At 39.8% G+C, this 12143-nt stretch overlaps 1 protein-coding gene across 1 annotated transcript in view; it reads right to left on the reverse strand.

Annotated features, from left to right (window-relative positions):
• Positions 1-229: 229 nt before the first annotated feature.
• The window catches only part of LOC308276054 (uncharacterized protein C18orf63), a gene marked incomplete at its 3' end in the record, with an annotated part of 28494 nt that continues 16580 nt past the window's right edge, over positions 230-12143 (reverse strand). The window contains exons 8-12 of the mRNA XM_080714661.1: positions 10971-11067; positions 10784-10869; positions 9317-9500; positions 468-1958; positions 230-286 (exon numbers count right to left, since the gene is read on the reverse strand). Coding sequence (XP_080570787.1) covers positions 230-286; positions 468-1958; positions 9317-9500; positions 10784-10869; positions 10971-11067 — 1915 coding nt within the window. The remainder of the gene's footprint in view (positions 287-467; positions 1959-9316; positions 9501-10783; positions 10870-10970; positions 11068-12143) is intronic.

Here is a 12143-nt window from a genome sequence, read left to right on the forward strand (position 1 = left end):
CCCATACAAAACAGTTGCTGTGCACTGTCCTTATGCAAGGGAGGTGCTATTCCCACCTCTTCCTGTTTCTTTGCTGCTTTTAATGCGTTGAGGAATTGAAAAGTGACTCCTTTTTACTAAGAGACTGAGAATCCCCAAATGTGGCAACCCCCACTTAAGTGTGTAAGGAAAATCAAAGGAAAGCGTGAGCTGCATTACCTGTGGACAGGCCCTCCTTTCACACCGACCTCTAAGATTTGGGACTGAGGAGAAGTTTCTTGAGCTTTGATTTGTCCAAGTCATGTATCTGTATCAAATTCAAGAACAGCATGTTGTTATAATTTATAAACTTGAAGCTGTGCTAGGAAGGTACGCTGCTGCTTCTTAATTATCCTGTGCCTAGCTAATCTCAGGAGAATCTCTTAATTACTTAGAGGTTTCAGAAGTCTATAATATCGCAAATATCATTAGATTAAGAACATTTTTACCTGGTTCCTAGAAGCACTGGACTGCCCATATTGAGTAGTGCAGGAACGGTGCTTCTTTGAAGTCCTTGAAGACTCAGGACCTAACTTTCTCTTAGATTTCTTAGTTGTTCTGCTTACTATCAACCTGTGGTCACTTCCATCGACTTCTTCAGTTTGATTTGCTGATTGCTGCTGTAGTGCTTTGGGGCTTTCAGTTTCTATGTCTGGTTCAAAAATGTGTGGTTGTCTTTTCAGTTTTAGTGACTCGTGGTTTTTTCCTAAAATTTGTGTTATATATTTACTTGTTAAATTTTCTTTTTCATTCAACTCCATGGTGCTTTGTTTCACACCTATACTGTTATTTGACATCTGAAACATGGCACTACTAGACAGTTGTTGACTTTTGTTTACATTCACAGTTGATTTTCCAATAGAGGAGGGGTAGCTTGTCTGGAACACACTATTAGACAGTTGTTGGCTTTTGTTTAAGCTCGTAGTTGGCTTTCCATTAGAAGAGGGATAGCCTGCCTGAAACATGGCACTATTAGACAGTTGTTGACTTTTGTTTACACTCACAGTTGATTTTCCAATAGAGGAGGGGTAGCTTGTCTGGAACACACTATTAGACAGTTGTTGGCTTTTGTTTAAGCTCGTAGTTGGCTTTCCATTAGAAGAGGGATAGCCTGCCTGAAACATGGCACTATTAGACAGTTGTTGACTTTTGTTTACACTCACAGTTGATTTTCCAATAGAGGAGAGGTAGCTTGTCTGGAACACACTATTACATAGCTGTTGACTTTTGTTTACACTCACAGTTGACTTTCCAGTAGAGAAGGGGTAGCTTGTCTGGAACACGGCAGTATTAGACAGTTGTTGACTTTTGTTTATGCTCACAGTTGATTTTCCACTAGAAGAGGGATATCTTGTCATGTTTTCACAGGACTCAGTATTTTTTTCTTGCAGAGGTCTGGAGCTTTTCTTATTTGAATTTCTCACATGCATCTGAATGTTACTATTAGGTCTTTTTTTAATAGCTGGGCCTAAATTCAGTTTGTCATCCTGGATTATATTAGTTTTAAGTGAAGACAGTTTAGATTCTGTAACAACATGCTGCTTTCTTTTCAGGTTGCCAAGTGCTGAGATATTTTTGTTCATCTGTAACATTCTATTTTTGAAAACTGGTATGAATTTAGGGGCACTGTTACTTTGGGAGCTAAGATTTGCATGTTGGACTTGACTGTTTCCTCTGCTGGGCGTGGACTCTATCAAACATGGTTGAGGAGCCTTGTGAGACAGGGGCTGCTTTCTGGCCTGTGCAGGCTCTGGCTGGTGACGCTGGGCTGAGGAAGCTCCTATCCGTGGCTGGCTGATGGAAAGCTCCACCTTGTGGTCTGCTCCTGCAGAGCTTGGTGCCAGACCTGGAGCCAAGGCAGATTTTGTGGAGGTGGCTTGAGTTAAAGCAGCCCTGAATGGTTTTTTAGTGGTCAAATTGGCAGGTTTGACTTTGTCTTCCTGAAAGGATAGAAATAAGGAAAAATAAAAATGTGATAAATAATGCTCTTAACTGAAAAAAGTAAAAGATCACCAAAATAAGAATTAACAGTAATGCTGTAACGTTACACAATAAAATGAGCCCTCTGGCATACTGTATACGCATCTTACGGCTTGCATCCATCCTTTCAGGACAAGGTCATGAGATGAAGGACGAGGCTAAGTTCTAAATAAATAACTATAAAGACTGTCACTGCGGCCTGCTGTCCTCCGAGCCTGCTCCTGCAATCACCTAGTTTGGAACCCTCCCTGGGCTTCCCCAGGTCTTTAAAGTCCACCTCTTCTGAGCCCTCCACCAGTCAGCCTACCACAGAGCAACTGTCCTCTCAACTCTCCAAGGACCCACTACCAGTTAGTATTTAGTGGTCACCCAAAACAGTACGAGGTAGTGATCTTATGTTTTAGTGAGCATGTCCCACCTTTCTTAATAGATACCAGGTTCTGGAGAATTAGAAGCCTGATTTATTTATTCTTATATCCTTTACAACTCGAAAATTCTCACTGAAAAAAATAAATTAATAGGGGAGGTAATTGTGTCTACTCTAGTCATTCAAAAATCAGAAGCAGGGTCTTGGCTATAGGCAGGGCTGTCTGTGTCTTAATCCTGTTTTTATTTTTGTTGCCTACCACAGTGCATGGTACCTGGCAGCAATTCTGCAGGTATTTGTCAAGATGACTGATCAGATGCATCAGGCAGACAAATACTGGTAGTCTTCTTTAAATAAATTGTGTATACATATATGTAAATGGTAAACATATGTAAATTAAACACACACACATATATACATTTTAACCATTTTAAGTGTACAATTCAGTGGTTTTAAGTACAATTACCACTGAACTTGTGTTATGTAACCATCACTACTACCCATGCAAACCTTTTTCTTCATCTCAAATAAAACGTGGTACTTTGTAAACAATAATTCCATGTTTCCCCTTCTCCCCAGTTCCTGGTAACCTCTATTCTAGCTGGATGAATTTGATCATTCTAGATACTGTATATGGAACCATAAGATATTTTTCTTTGTGTGTCTAGATTACCTCATTTAGCATAATTTTCAAGGTTCATCCATGTTGTGGCATGTATCAGAACTTCATTCTTTTTATGGCTAAACCTTCCCTCCTATGTGTACCTATGTGTATGTGACATTGTGTTTATCCATTCTTCTGTTAACTGAAAGTGTTTACTGCCTTTTAAAATATGTATCTACTAACAAGTAGGGCTTTAGATGATTGTGGAGAGTGACCACTAGACCAGGAGACGTGGACAGGGAGAGGGAGGTAAGGAAGGAAACCGTTCCAATTGTGCTGCACCATGCGTGCCAGTCAAGGGTGGGTGATGGGCAGGACTGAAGCGCATCACACCAAGGCCAGTATGTATGGTGTCTATATCCCTTTGAACCTCACTTAGATGTATAATTATAATATACCAATAAAAGTATAGATAAATAAAATACATATCCTCTGAGTTTAATGTCTGTGAAAGTGATATTGACAATAATCTGAAGCATGGACTACAGAGTTATTTTCTCACCCTTCCACATCAAAAACATGTCAAAACTTAAAAAATTGCAACTTTCAGAAATAATTCCATAAAAAATTCCAGAAATTTCAGAAAAAATTCCAGAACAATTGGGTTTTCTCCCTAGTACTGAGGTTCTTGTTGAGTGGGCTTAAGTGGAGACTAGAACCTCTGGGAGATCAGAATTGTAAACAGGTGCAGGAAAAGTAGGCAACTGAACCAGTTATCTGTTAGCTATGACAAGTTACTTTAAAGTGGAGTAGCTTAAAATTTAAAAAGCAGTAAGACTTCAATATATAAGCTTTGGGGGGTACCATTCAAATGCCCCTGGAGAGTGAAGAAGGGGCCCAGCTGGCTTTCAATGTCCTCTGAACATGGGAGCTAGAGGTAAGCTAGACACTGATTGAGAAAATGTGTATGCGATCTTGTCCAGAGACCTCTACGAGCAGCCCAGGCAGGAGGGGAGGCCTCCCCACCCAGTGGGCACGGTGGACTGGTGCCCACCTCATTCCACTTCCTTCCTGGTGTTCTTTCCTGGACTACAGTCGGAGACTCTCAAGCTGACATATTCTTCACATTTAGGCTTCAATTTAGGACCAGTCAACCAGATGCATATACACAGTAGTCAGAAAGAGGAAGGAAGGTTAAGCCATTCTGTTGCTGTTTTTGTGGAAAAGCTTAATGACGGATTTTCCGTTGCAGCTAACAGGAGCTCCATGCGGCTCACCTGCTCCGCAGGTGTCCAGAGCAGACGGAGCCTCGGGCACGCGGTCTTCTGCTATGGACCACATCAGGCAAAGACGCAGTGCATCTCATATACACCGCTGGCCTGGCCCGTGTGCCAGGGGCAGAAGGAGGAGTTTGGGTTTTGCTGAAATCCTACCTCAGCATGTTTTGGTGGAAGTCACTAAGCCACCCTAAAGTTTTGAATTTTCCATTTAAGGGAAAAAAGAACTCAAGAACTAAGGTGAAATTAATTATAGAAAATAAGCAAGCAAATTCATTTTCTGGACCCTTAGGTTTCATAAATTGTTGTAACATTTAAACAACAAATCTATTATGTGACATACCAAAAGAAAACCTCACTCTAGGCAGATCCATGTAAGAATAAATTACTTATATTCTGACACGAAACTTATATTCAAACTGTCTTTCTTATTATCTGTCTCAAATATACATCTGGTGAAAATAATTTCCAGGAGTTTGTTATGCCCCCTGGGCTGTGACAATATATTATTTACTAATTTTTTCAACTTTTAAAATACTATGAATAGCCAAAGGGGGAATCTCTAGGTTTGTATTTAATATTTATAAGAAGACTAAAAAGGGTCTATATAAACAACAGATGAGATCATAAATAATTCATAGAATTTAAATATATATAAACAGTCAACAAACCAAAGTTTTGTGAAGTCATGAGCCAAAAAAGAAAAATAAATGAGCTTTACTATATTATTATTCTTCTAGGTATCACTGGAAAATGTCGTTTGGTTGACTTCTAATTTCTAGAATTTACATAAATGCATGTAACTTTATGCATTTACATAAAATTATAGCTAAAACATAAGCTTTAATATATATTTAGATATGAATGTCTAATGTCGGCCTAGAATTAACGCAATAAGAGAAACTTGAAGAATAATTCAAATGGCTGATCAAATGTGCTTTGTCTATTAAGATCTGGTTTTGCATATCATATAACCTGACTGTTTTGCTTAGAGCTGAGCCAGAACCGATTAAGCTCAGATCTGACCACAAGTGTATAGGAAGACTATGTTAACTTTAAATGACATGACACAACAGAGAATTGGTCAAATCCAGAATATGAGACATTCTTCAGGGCAAATGATTCTGTTTTTCTAGCAAACAATTGCCACAGCTGATGTTCTGGACTACGAGACTTAAGAGTCATAATGACTAAATGAAATGAGGTGGGTCTTGTTTAGATTCTACTGTAAACAAAGTCCTTGAGGATGGAATTTTGAGATAAGTGAAGAATTGCAGTAGGAACTGGTATCTGATGATAATAAGGAACTACTGGTAATTTTACTAGGTGTAATAGTAGCATGAGGCTTATATAAAAACATTTTTAAGAAGGTCTATGTGCTATAAGTGCATATTGCAGTGTTTGTAGACAAAAGCGCATCACATCTGATATTTTTTTTTGAAGTACTCCAGTGTATCCCTCACCTAAAACTATGCAGAGGGGTGTTAACTATACTGGTTTCTTTTAACATCTTTGAACATCTCCATAATTTAAAAACCCAGTTTGGCCAAGCACTCCTGTACTCTTAATTTTTTTTTTTTTTTTTTTTGGCAGGTCTGGGGATGGAACCCAGGGGCATTTGGCCTCCCAGCTACACCCCCTGCCCTATATTTTATTCTTTATAGTTTTGAAACCTGGTCTCACTGAGTTGCAGAGGGCCTCACTAAGTAGCTGAGGCTGTCCACGAACTGCGATTCTCTGGTCTCAACCTCCCGAATGCTGGAATTACAAGCATGCACCACCAAGCCCGGCTTGTAGTCTTAATTTTTTAAAAACTCAGGGGAGGTTATAAAGGTCTGGCTACTTTGGCCAGTGCAGAATTGACAGGCCATCCTAGCCTCAGAACTGCTGGGCAGCTGGTAGGAGCTGGTGCCTGCTTGGCCTGGCCCAACCTCGCTCCCGTCCACCTTCACACAGGCTGCTTCCAAAGGCAGTCCTGACAGACACAGCACGCACAGATTCCACTCCACAGTGTTGCCCATGACAGTGCTGGTGCCCCCGACTCTTTACCCCACTTTACCACTGAGGAAGTACCACAAAGGGAGAGCAAACAGCCTGCCCAAAGTACACAAGGAGTAAGGGACTCAGACCCAGATAGCTATTTCGAGAGCCTGAGCTGTGACCCAGAAGTCTACACTTTGGTCCAACTACAGATTTAAGAATCAGACTGACTGGGTTTTGATCTTAGTTCTGCAGTGTATGTAACTGTGTGGCTTTGGTTAAATTTTGGATCCTCTGGGCTTTAGCCCCCTCTTCTACAAAATCGAGAAAACAGTTCTTTATCCTAAGAGTCAATTTGGGTAATTAAATGAAAGAATGTACATCAAAGCAACTGGCACAGAGAAAGAAACAGAAATGAAGAGTCAATTCTTACTGTAGGGGTTTCCATTTGTTAGAGCAGCATAAAGAATTTACAGAATTTACAGTTAAGGGTTATTTTACATTTAAGAAGCAATTCTTCACAAGTATATTCTCTTGATTTACTATTTCTAAAAAGATATGGGCTGGAAATACTAAGTAGTCAATTAATAAATTTAACAAAAACACATGATGTAATTATATATCTTCTTCCAAATTTCTCAGATTTGAACTTGGCCAGCAACTAAACTTTAAAAAAATGTTATGTCTGGGAAAATTTTAACATTCACTATGGTAAAGATGACAGTGGCATGTGTCTACAGTCCCTGCTAAGGACATGTGTTGCCCATAGCTCTCTGATGTCTAGATTGTCATTATTCTTTAACCATCTTCCTTCAGCTAATCATAGGAGAGTAAGCCCCTTACCTGGGAACACCAAATTGACATGGGGGTGAGTGACAGAAGATGTGGCCTGTTTAAAAAGAGAAATGGTCCCATGCTTCACCAGACTTAAAAATTCCTATAAAATTTAATGTTTTTAGAATACTATTTGCAATAAGCACAATGCTTAGGATGAATTATAATTCTCAAAGTAGTATTGGTGCAAGGATAAATAAACCTTTAGACAGGAGAGCCCAGAAACAATAGTATACACACAGACTTGCCTTGTTAGAAAGATAGTAAGAGATATGTCTATTTTAATGAAAAGAAAAACCTGCTCACATCACATTTTTTTTTTTTTTTTTTTTTGCGGGTCTGGGGATGGAACCCAGGGGCTTTTGACCCCCGAGCTATACCTCCTGCCCTATTTTTTTATTCTTTATTTTGAAACCGGGTCTCACTGAGTTGCAGAGGGCCTCACTAAGTAGCTGAGGCTGTCCGCGAACCGCGATCCTCCAGGTCTCAGCCTCCCGAATGCTGGGATTACAAGCATGCGCCACCACGCCCGGCTACATCACATTATAAAAATAAATTCCAATTGGATTGTAAATCTAAATGTGAATGAAAAATAACAGACTTGGGGCATATAAATATATATACATATATATGATACAAAAAGTACCAGTCATAAGGGAAAACTTAATAATTTTGATCATAAGTTAAGGCTCTCTTAATTAAAAGGTATCAATAAGATAATGAGAAAGCATGCACAGAATGAAAGAAGATGAGTGTGGTGTGTATGTGTACCTGATGAAGAACTCATACTTGGCATATGTTAAGGATACCAACAAATAGATTAAACACACATGTACACAGTAGAAATTGGGCAGAGAGGCACTTCAGAAAAAGATACCCTAATAGCCAATATATACATGAAAAGGTGCCCAACCTCAATGAAAAACAGGAAAATAAAAGTTAAAAACATGTGACCATAAGCACATCTCCCAGAATGGCGGAAAGAAAGACAGGATGTGGGCAACAGACTCCCCTATGCTTCTTGAGTCAGAAGAGGACCTGCACAAAGTGCAAAAACCACTTTGGAAAATAGTGTGGCATAGGTACTGATTCTACTCCTAGCAGATTCCTGGGCCTATGCCCAGGAAATACACACACGAGAATGCTCACTGCAGCATGACTCAACAGAACCAATCCAAATCACCATCAACAATATTATGGATAAATAAACTGTGGTATAACCCACAGACGACACAGAGGTGAAAGTACACTGACTACAGCTAAGTGGAACATCCTGGAAGAACGTCACAGAAATGACGCCAAGCAAGAGCAGAGGGACGCGAAGGGACACGTTCCCCAGAGTTCCTTTGCATGAAGAGCAAAAGCAGGCAAAACTCAGATGTGGTGGCTTAGGATGCAGACTCAGTGCACATGAACAAGGAAGGAAGGAAGAATTCCTGCAGCAGTCGGGCTGTGGCTACCTGCGTGTGGACCCTGGCATTCGTAATAACCCAGAAGTCCTGAAAATGTCCTAGCTGTACCTGGTTTTGCTTCCATGGGCATCTGATAATTATATAGTAGGATTTGCATGTAAGCATATTTCTTTGTGTGCTTTATTTCATCTTGAAAACAAAATTTTAAAATGTAAGAGGGACGAACCCAGAGGAAGCAGCCCTCCTTCCCACCAAATTTTCTAGTCTCAGGAAAAATAAAAACTCTGTATGATTTCAAGCTAAGTCTTCTGCTTCTTTGTTTTGATAAACTCCAGGATAAGACAATCCCAAACAGCCCCTCTTTGGCCTACCAGCAGACAGCCATTTACATTAGTTTCTTAACGCAGTGAGCAGGAGCCAGGCCCTGGGCGCTGCTCCCCTGCTGCAGGTCCTAGACCAGCCCTAGGCTGGCCCAGTCGGATGAGCCACAGGCACCACTGTGCACTGAGCTGAGAGCACACACTGGTAGACAGCACAGTCTTTCCAGACAAAAGATCTTCACAGAAATCCACTCTCTGATCTCCAACCACCCAAGTCACTTACCTTCTCGATGTAGGTGGGTAAAACATGTCTGTAAACATCTCTAATACCATGCTAGATTCAATAATAACAAATGGCAGGGACAAACGGGTAAGTGCAATAATAACCAGAAACAGTATGAGGAAGACACTGCACTGTGAGAAACGGCCCCTGCGCAATGGGTGACCATTTCATCAGGGCAGGCAACAGGCAGGTAAGGCAGGTGCACGGTATGTCTTGAACTAGATGAGAGGACACCTCTTACCTGCACGTGAGGTCTGGTCAGCTCCGGTGTGTAGTAGCATGGTTTACTTGTCATCCTTATGGGAAATCCACATATATGGGGCAGTTTAGACTTTAAGTCTGAAAGAAAACTCTTTAGCACACCTTCCAAATCTACTCTTGGAAAAAACTGTATGGGCTGACTTCTGATGCAACTGAGCGGATATCTGAACAATGTTAAGGAATACTGTGAAGTTTTTCATACATAAGAGACAGCAATTTTGGTGGAATTAAAATTATTAAGATAGCAGTGTTAAAAGACACATAAAAAATCCTAGCTATTTTGTTTATTCCATACTATCCAAAGTTAAAAAGCAAGAGAAATAAAAGGTATTTTTAATATAACCCTCACAACAAAGGTAATTCGCTGTGCCCTTATTATATGGTTAAATGGACTGGTAAGCTAAGATATTCTAAAAAATTTTTAAGTAAAACATTATGGCCAGGCGTGGAGGTACACGCTTGTAATCCCCGCGCTTGGGAGGTGGAGACAGGAGGATCGCGCAGGTTCGAAGCCAGCCGTGCTGGCTTTAAGAGACCCTGTTTCCAAATAAAAAGTATAAAATAGATCTGGGAGTGTAGCCCGGGGATAGAAGGGCTTCCAGGAACCCCAGTACCACAAAAAATAAAATAAAATAATAAAATAAAATAAAATAAAATAAAATAAAATAAAAATCCAGGTATGGTGGTGTATGCCTGTAATCTCAGTACTTGGAAGGCTGAGACAGAAGGATTTCAAGTTCAAAGCCAGCCTCAGCAACTTAGCAAGGTTCTCAGGAACTTGATGAGACCCTGTTTCAAAATAAAAAATAAAAATAGGGCTGGGAGTTTAGCTCAGAGGCAGAACACCTCTGGGTGCAATCCCAAATACCCGCCCCCAACATTCTTTAAAAAAAATAACAAAAAGTAAATAAATAGAAAACAATTTTAAGAGTTCCACATGGGCACTGTGGTCTTTTCAAGTGTAGATTTTTGAAAATAATATTAAGAAAATTATTTTCTCAAGTCAATGCAATGCAGTACGTACAAGTCAACTCCTCTAAACTTTGCCTGTATATCTAATTTCTGAAGAGATAAATCTTCATGATTTCTTTACCTCAACCTCCATGATATCACTAGAGGGAGCTCTTGGATAAAGAGAATCTCATATAAATATATTGATTTAAATGTTTTAGGAAACAAGTATGTAAATATTTGTCTGCCAACTAAAACTTTCTTTTATTGTCTAAAGTGTTGGGATAGTATTTAAGGAAAAAAATAAATTTATTAAACATATCCTCAAGTAAAATAGGAGAAACTTCCAAGCAAAACAAAAAACATTGTGTAGTTAAGAAAGAGAGGTGAAGACAGGTCCCTTTAGGTACAGACAGCATGGTGATGGGAGCAGGATGGGATAAGGTGCCAAAAAGGCGGGTAGAGTGCAGCAGCCACCCGTGTGCCCAAAGGATACGTGAAGGGCCTTTCTCTGATCATCTTGAAATAGACGTTGCAGTATATTTTGACATTTCCACAATCTTCTGGAAGTTTATAGCCATACTATAAATTAAGCACAAAATATAAGTCATCTTGGAGAAAGCTCAACTTATGTCAAGTGACAAGAAACACAATCAGATAACTTCTGGTAGAATATATTATACCATAGCATCCCAGTGCTTCTGGAAGTCCTCAAATGAGTGAAACGGACAGTCAGGAGGTATAGAATGAAGAATATTTATTATTTGTCCCATTTTCATACTATGAAAAATAAGAGTTGGTAGAATATTAAAGGCAATGTTTAACTATTGTTTGACAGGTTAACTATGTGACTTAGAAAGTACTGAAAAAGACTTGATTACTATCTCACTATCCACACATAAGTGATAAACTAATCCTTTGCTCCCCAAGCTCCAAAAACACATCATATTAAATCTTTTACCCTTACTGACCAGTAAAAGTTACATTTATTATGTATGAGAAGATGCTTTTAAAATTTTTATACATCGTGGAAGGGCTAAAGCAAGTTAATTAGCTTACGCATTACCTCATATACATATGTTTTAGGGTGAAAATACTTAAATCTACTCATAGTGATGTTTGGGAATGCAAGACATCATTGTTGACTATGGTCACCATGTTGTACAGTAGATCTCTTTAACTTGTTTCTCCTTTCCAACTGAAGCTCTATGCCTTTGACCAACATCTCCCTAGCCTACCTCTCCCTCCTACCTCAGCCCCTGGTGACCACCATTCTACTCTTTTTGTGTGTTCAGCCTTTTGGATTCCATATAAGAGATTGTGAGTATCTGCCTTTCTGTCTGGCTTCTCTCCTCTCCATCCCCTGACACTGTTCTACTGCTCTCTCCTCATGAAAAGAGGCCTTCGTATCCTATCTTCTCTCTGGCTCCCACATACGAGAGAAAACTTTCAACCCTTGCCTTTCTGAGACTGGCTGAACTCAGCATCATATTCTATAGATTCGTACATTTTCCTGAAGATGACATAATTTCATTCCTCTTAATGACTGAGTAAAATTCATTGTGTGTTTAGACCACATTTTCATTATCCATTCATCTGATGATGAACACCTAGGCTGGCTCCATAGTAAAGCTTTTGTGAATTGTGATGATATAAACACAGATATGCATGTATCACAATTACATTCTGACTTTCACTCTTTTGGGAATATGCTGAGGAGTGGTAGAGCTGGGTTATAGGGTGGTTCCATTCCTTGAGGAATGTCCACACTAATCTCCATAGAAAACCACATGCACACGTGTGCACCCACACCCACAAGCATGAGTGTGCGCGCGCGCGCACACACACACACACAC

This window comes from Muscardinus avellanarius, assembly GCF_963383645.1.
Source record: "Muscardinus avellanarius genome assembly, chromosome: 17".
NCBI classification, from domain to species: Eukaryota; Metazoa; Chordata; class Mammalia; order Rodentia; family Gliridae; genus Muscardinus; species Muscardinus avellanarius.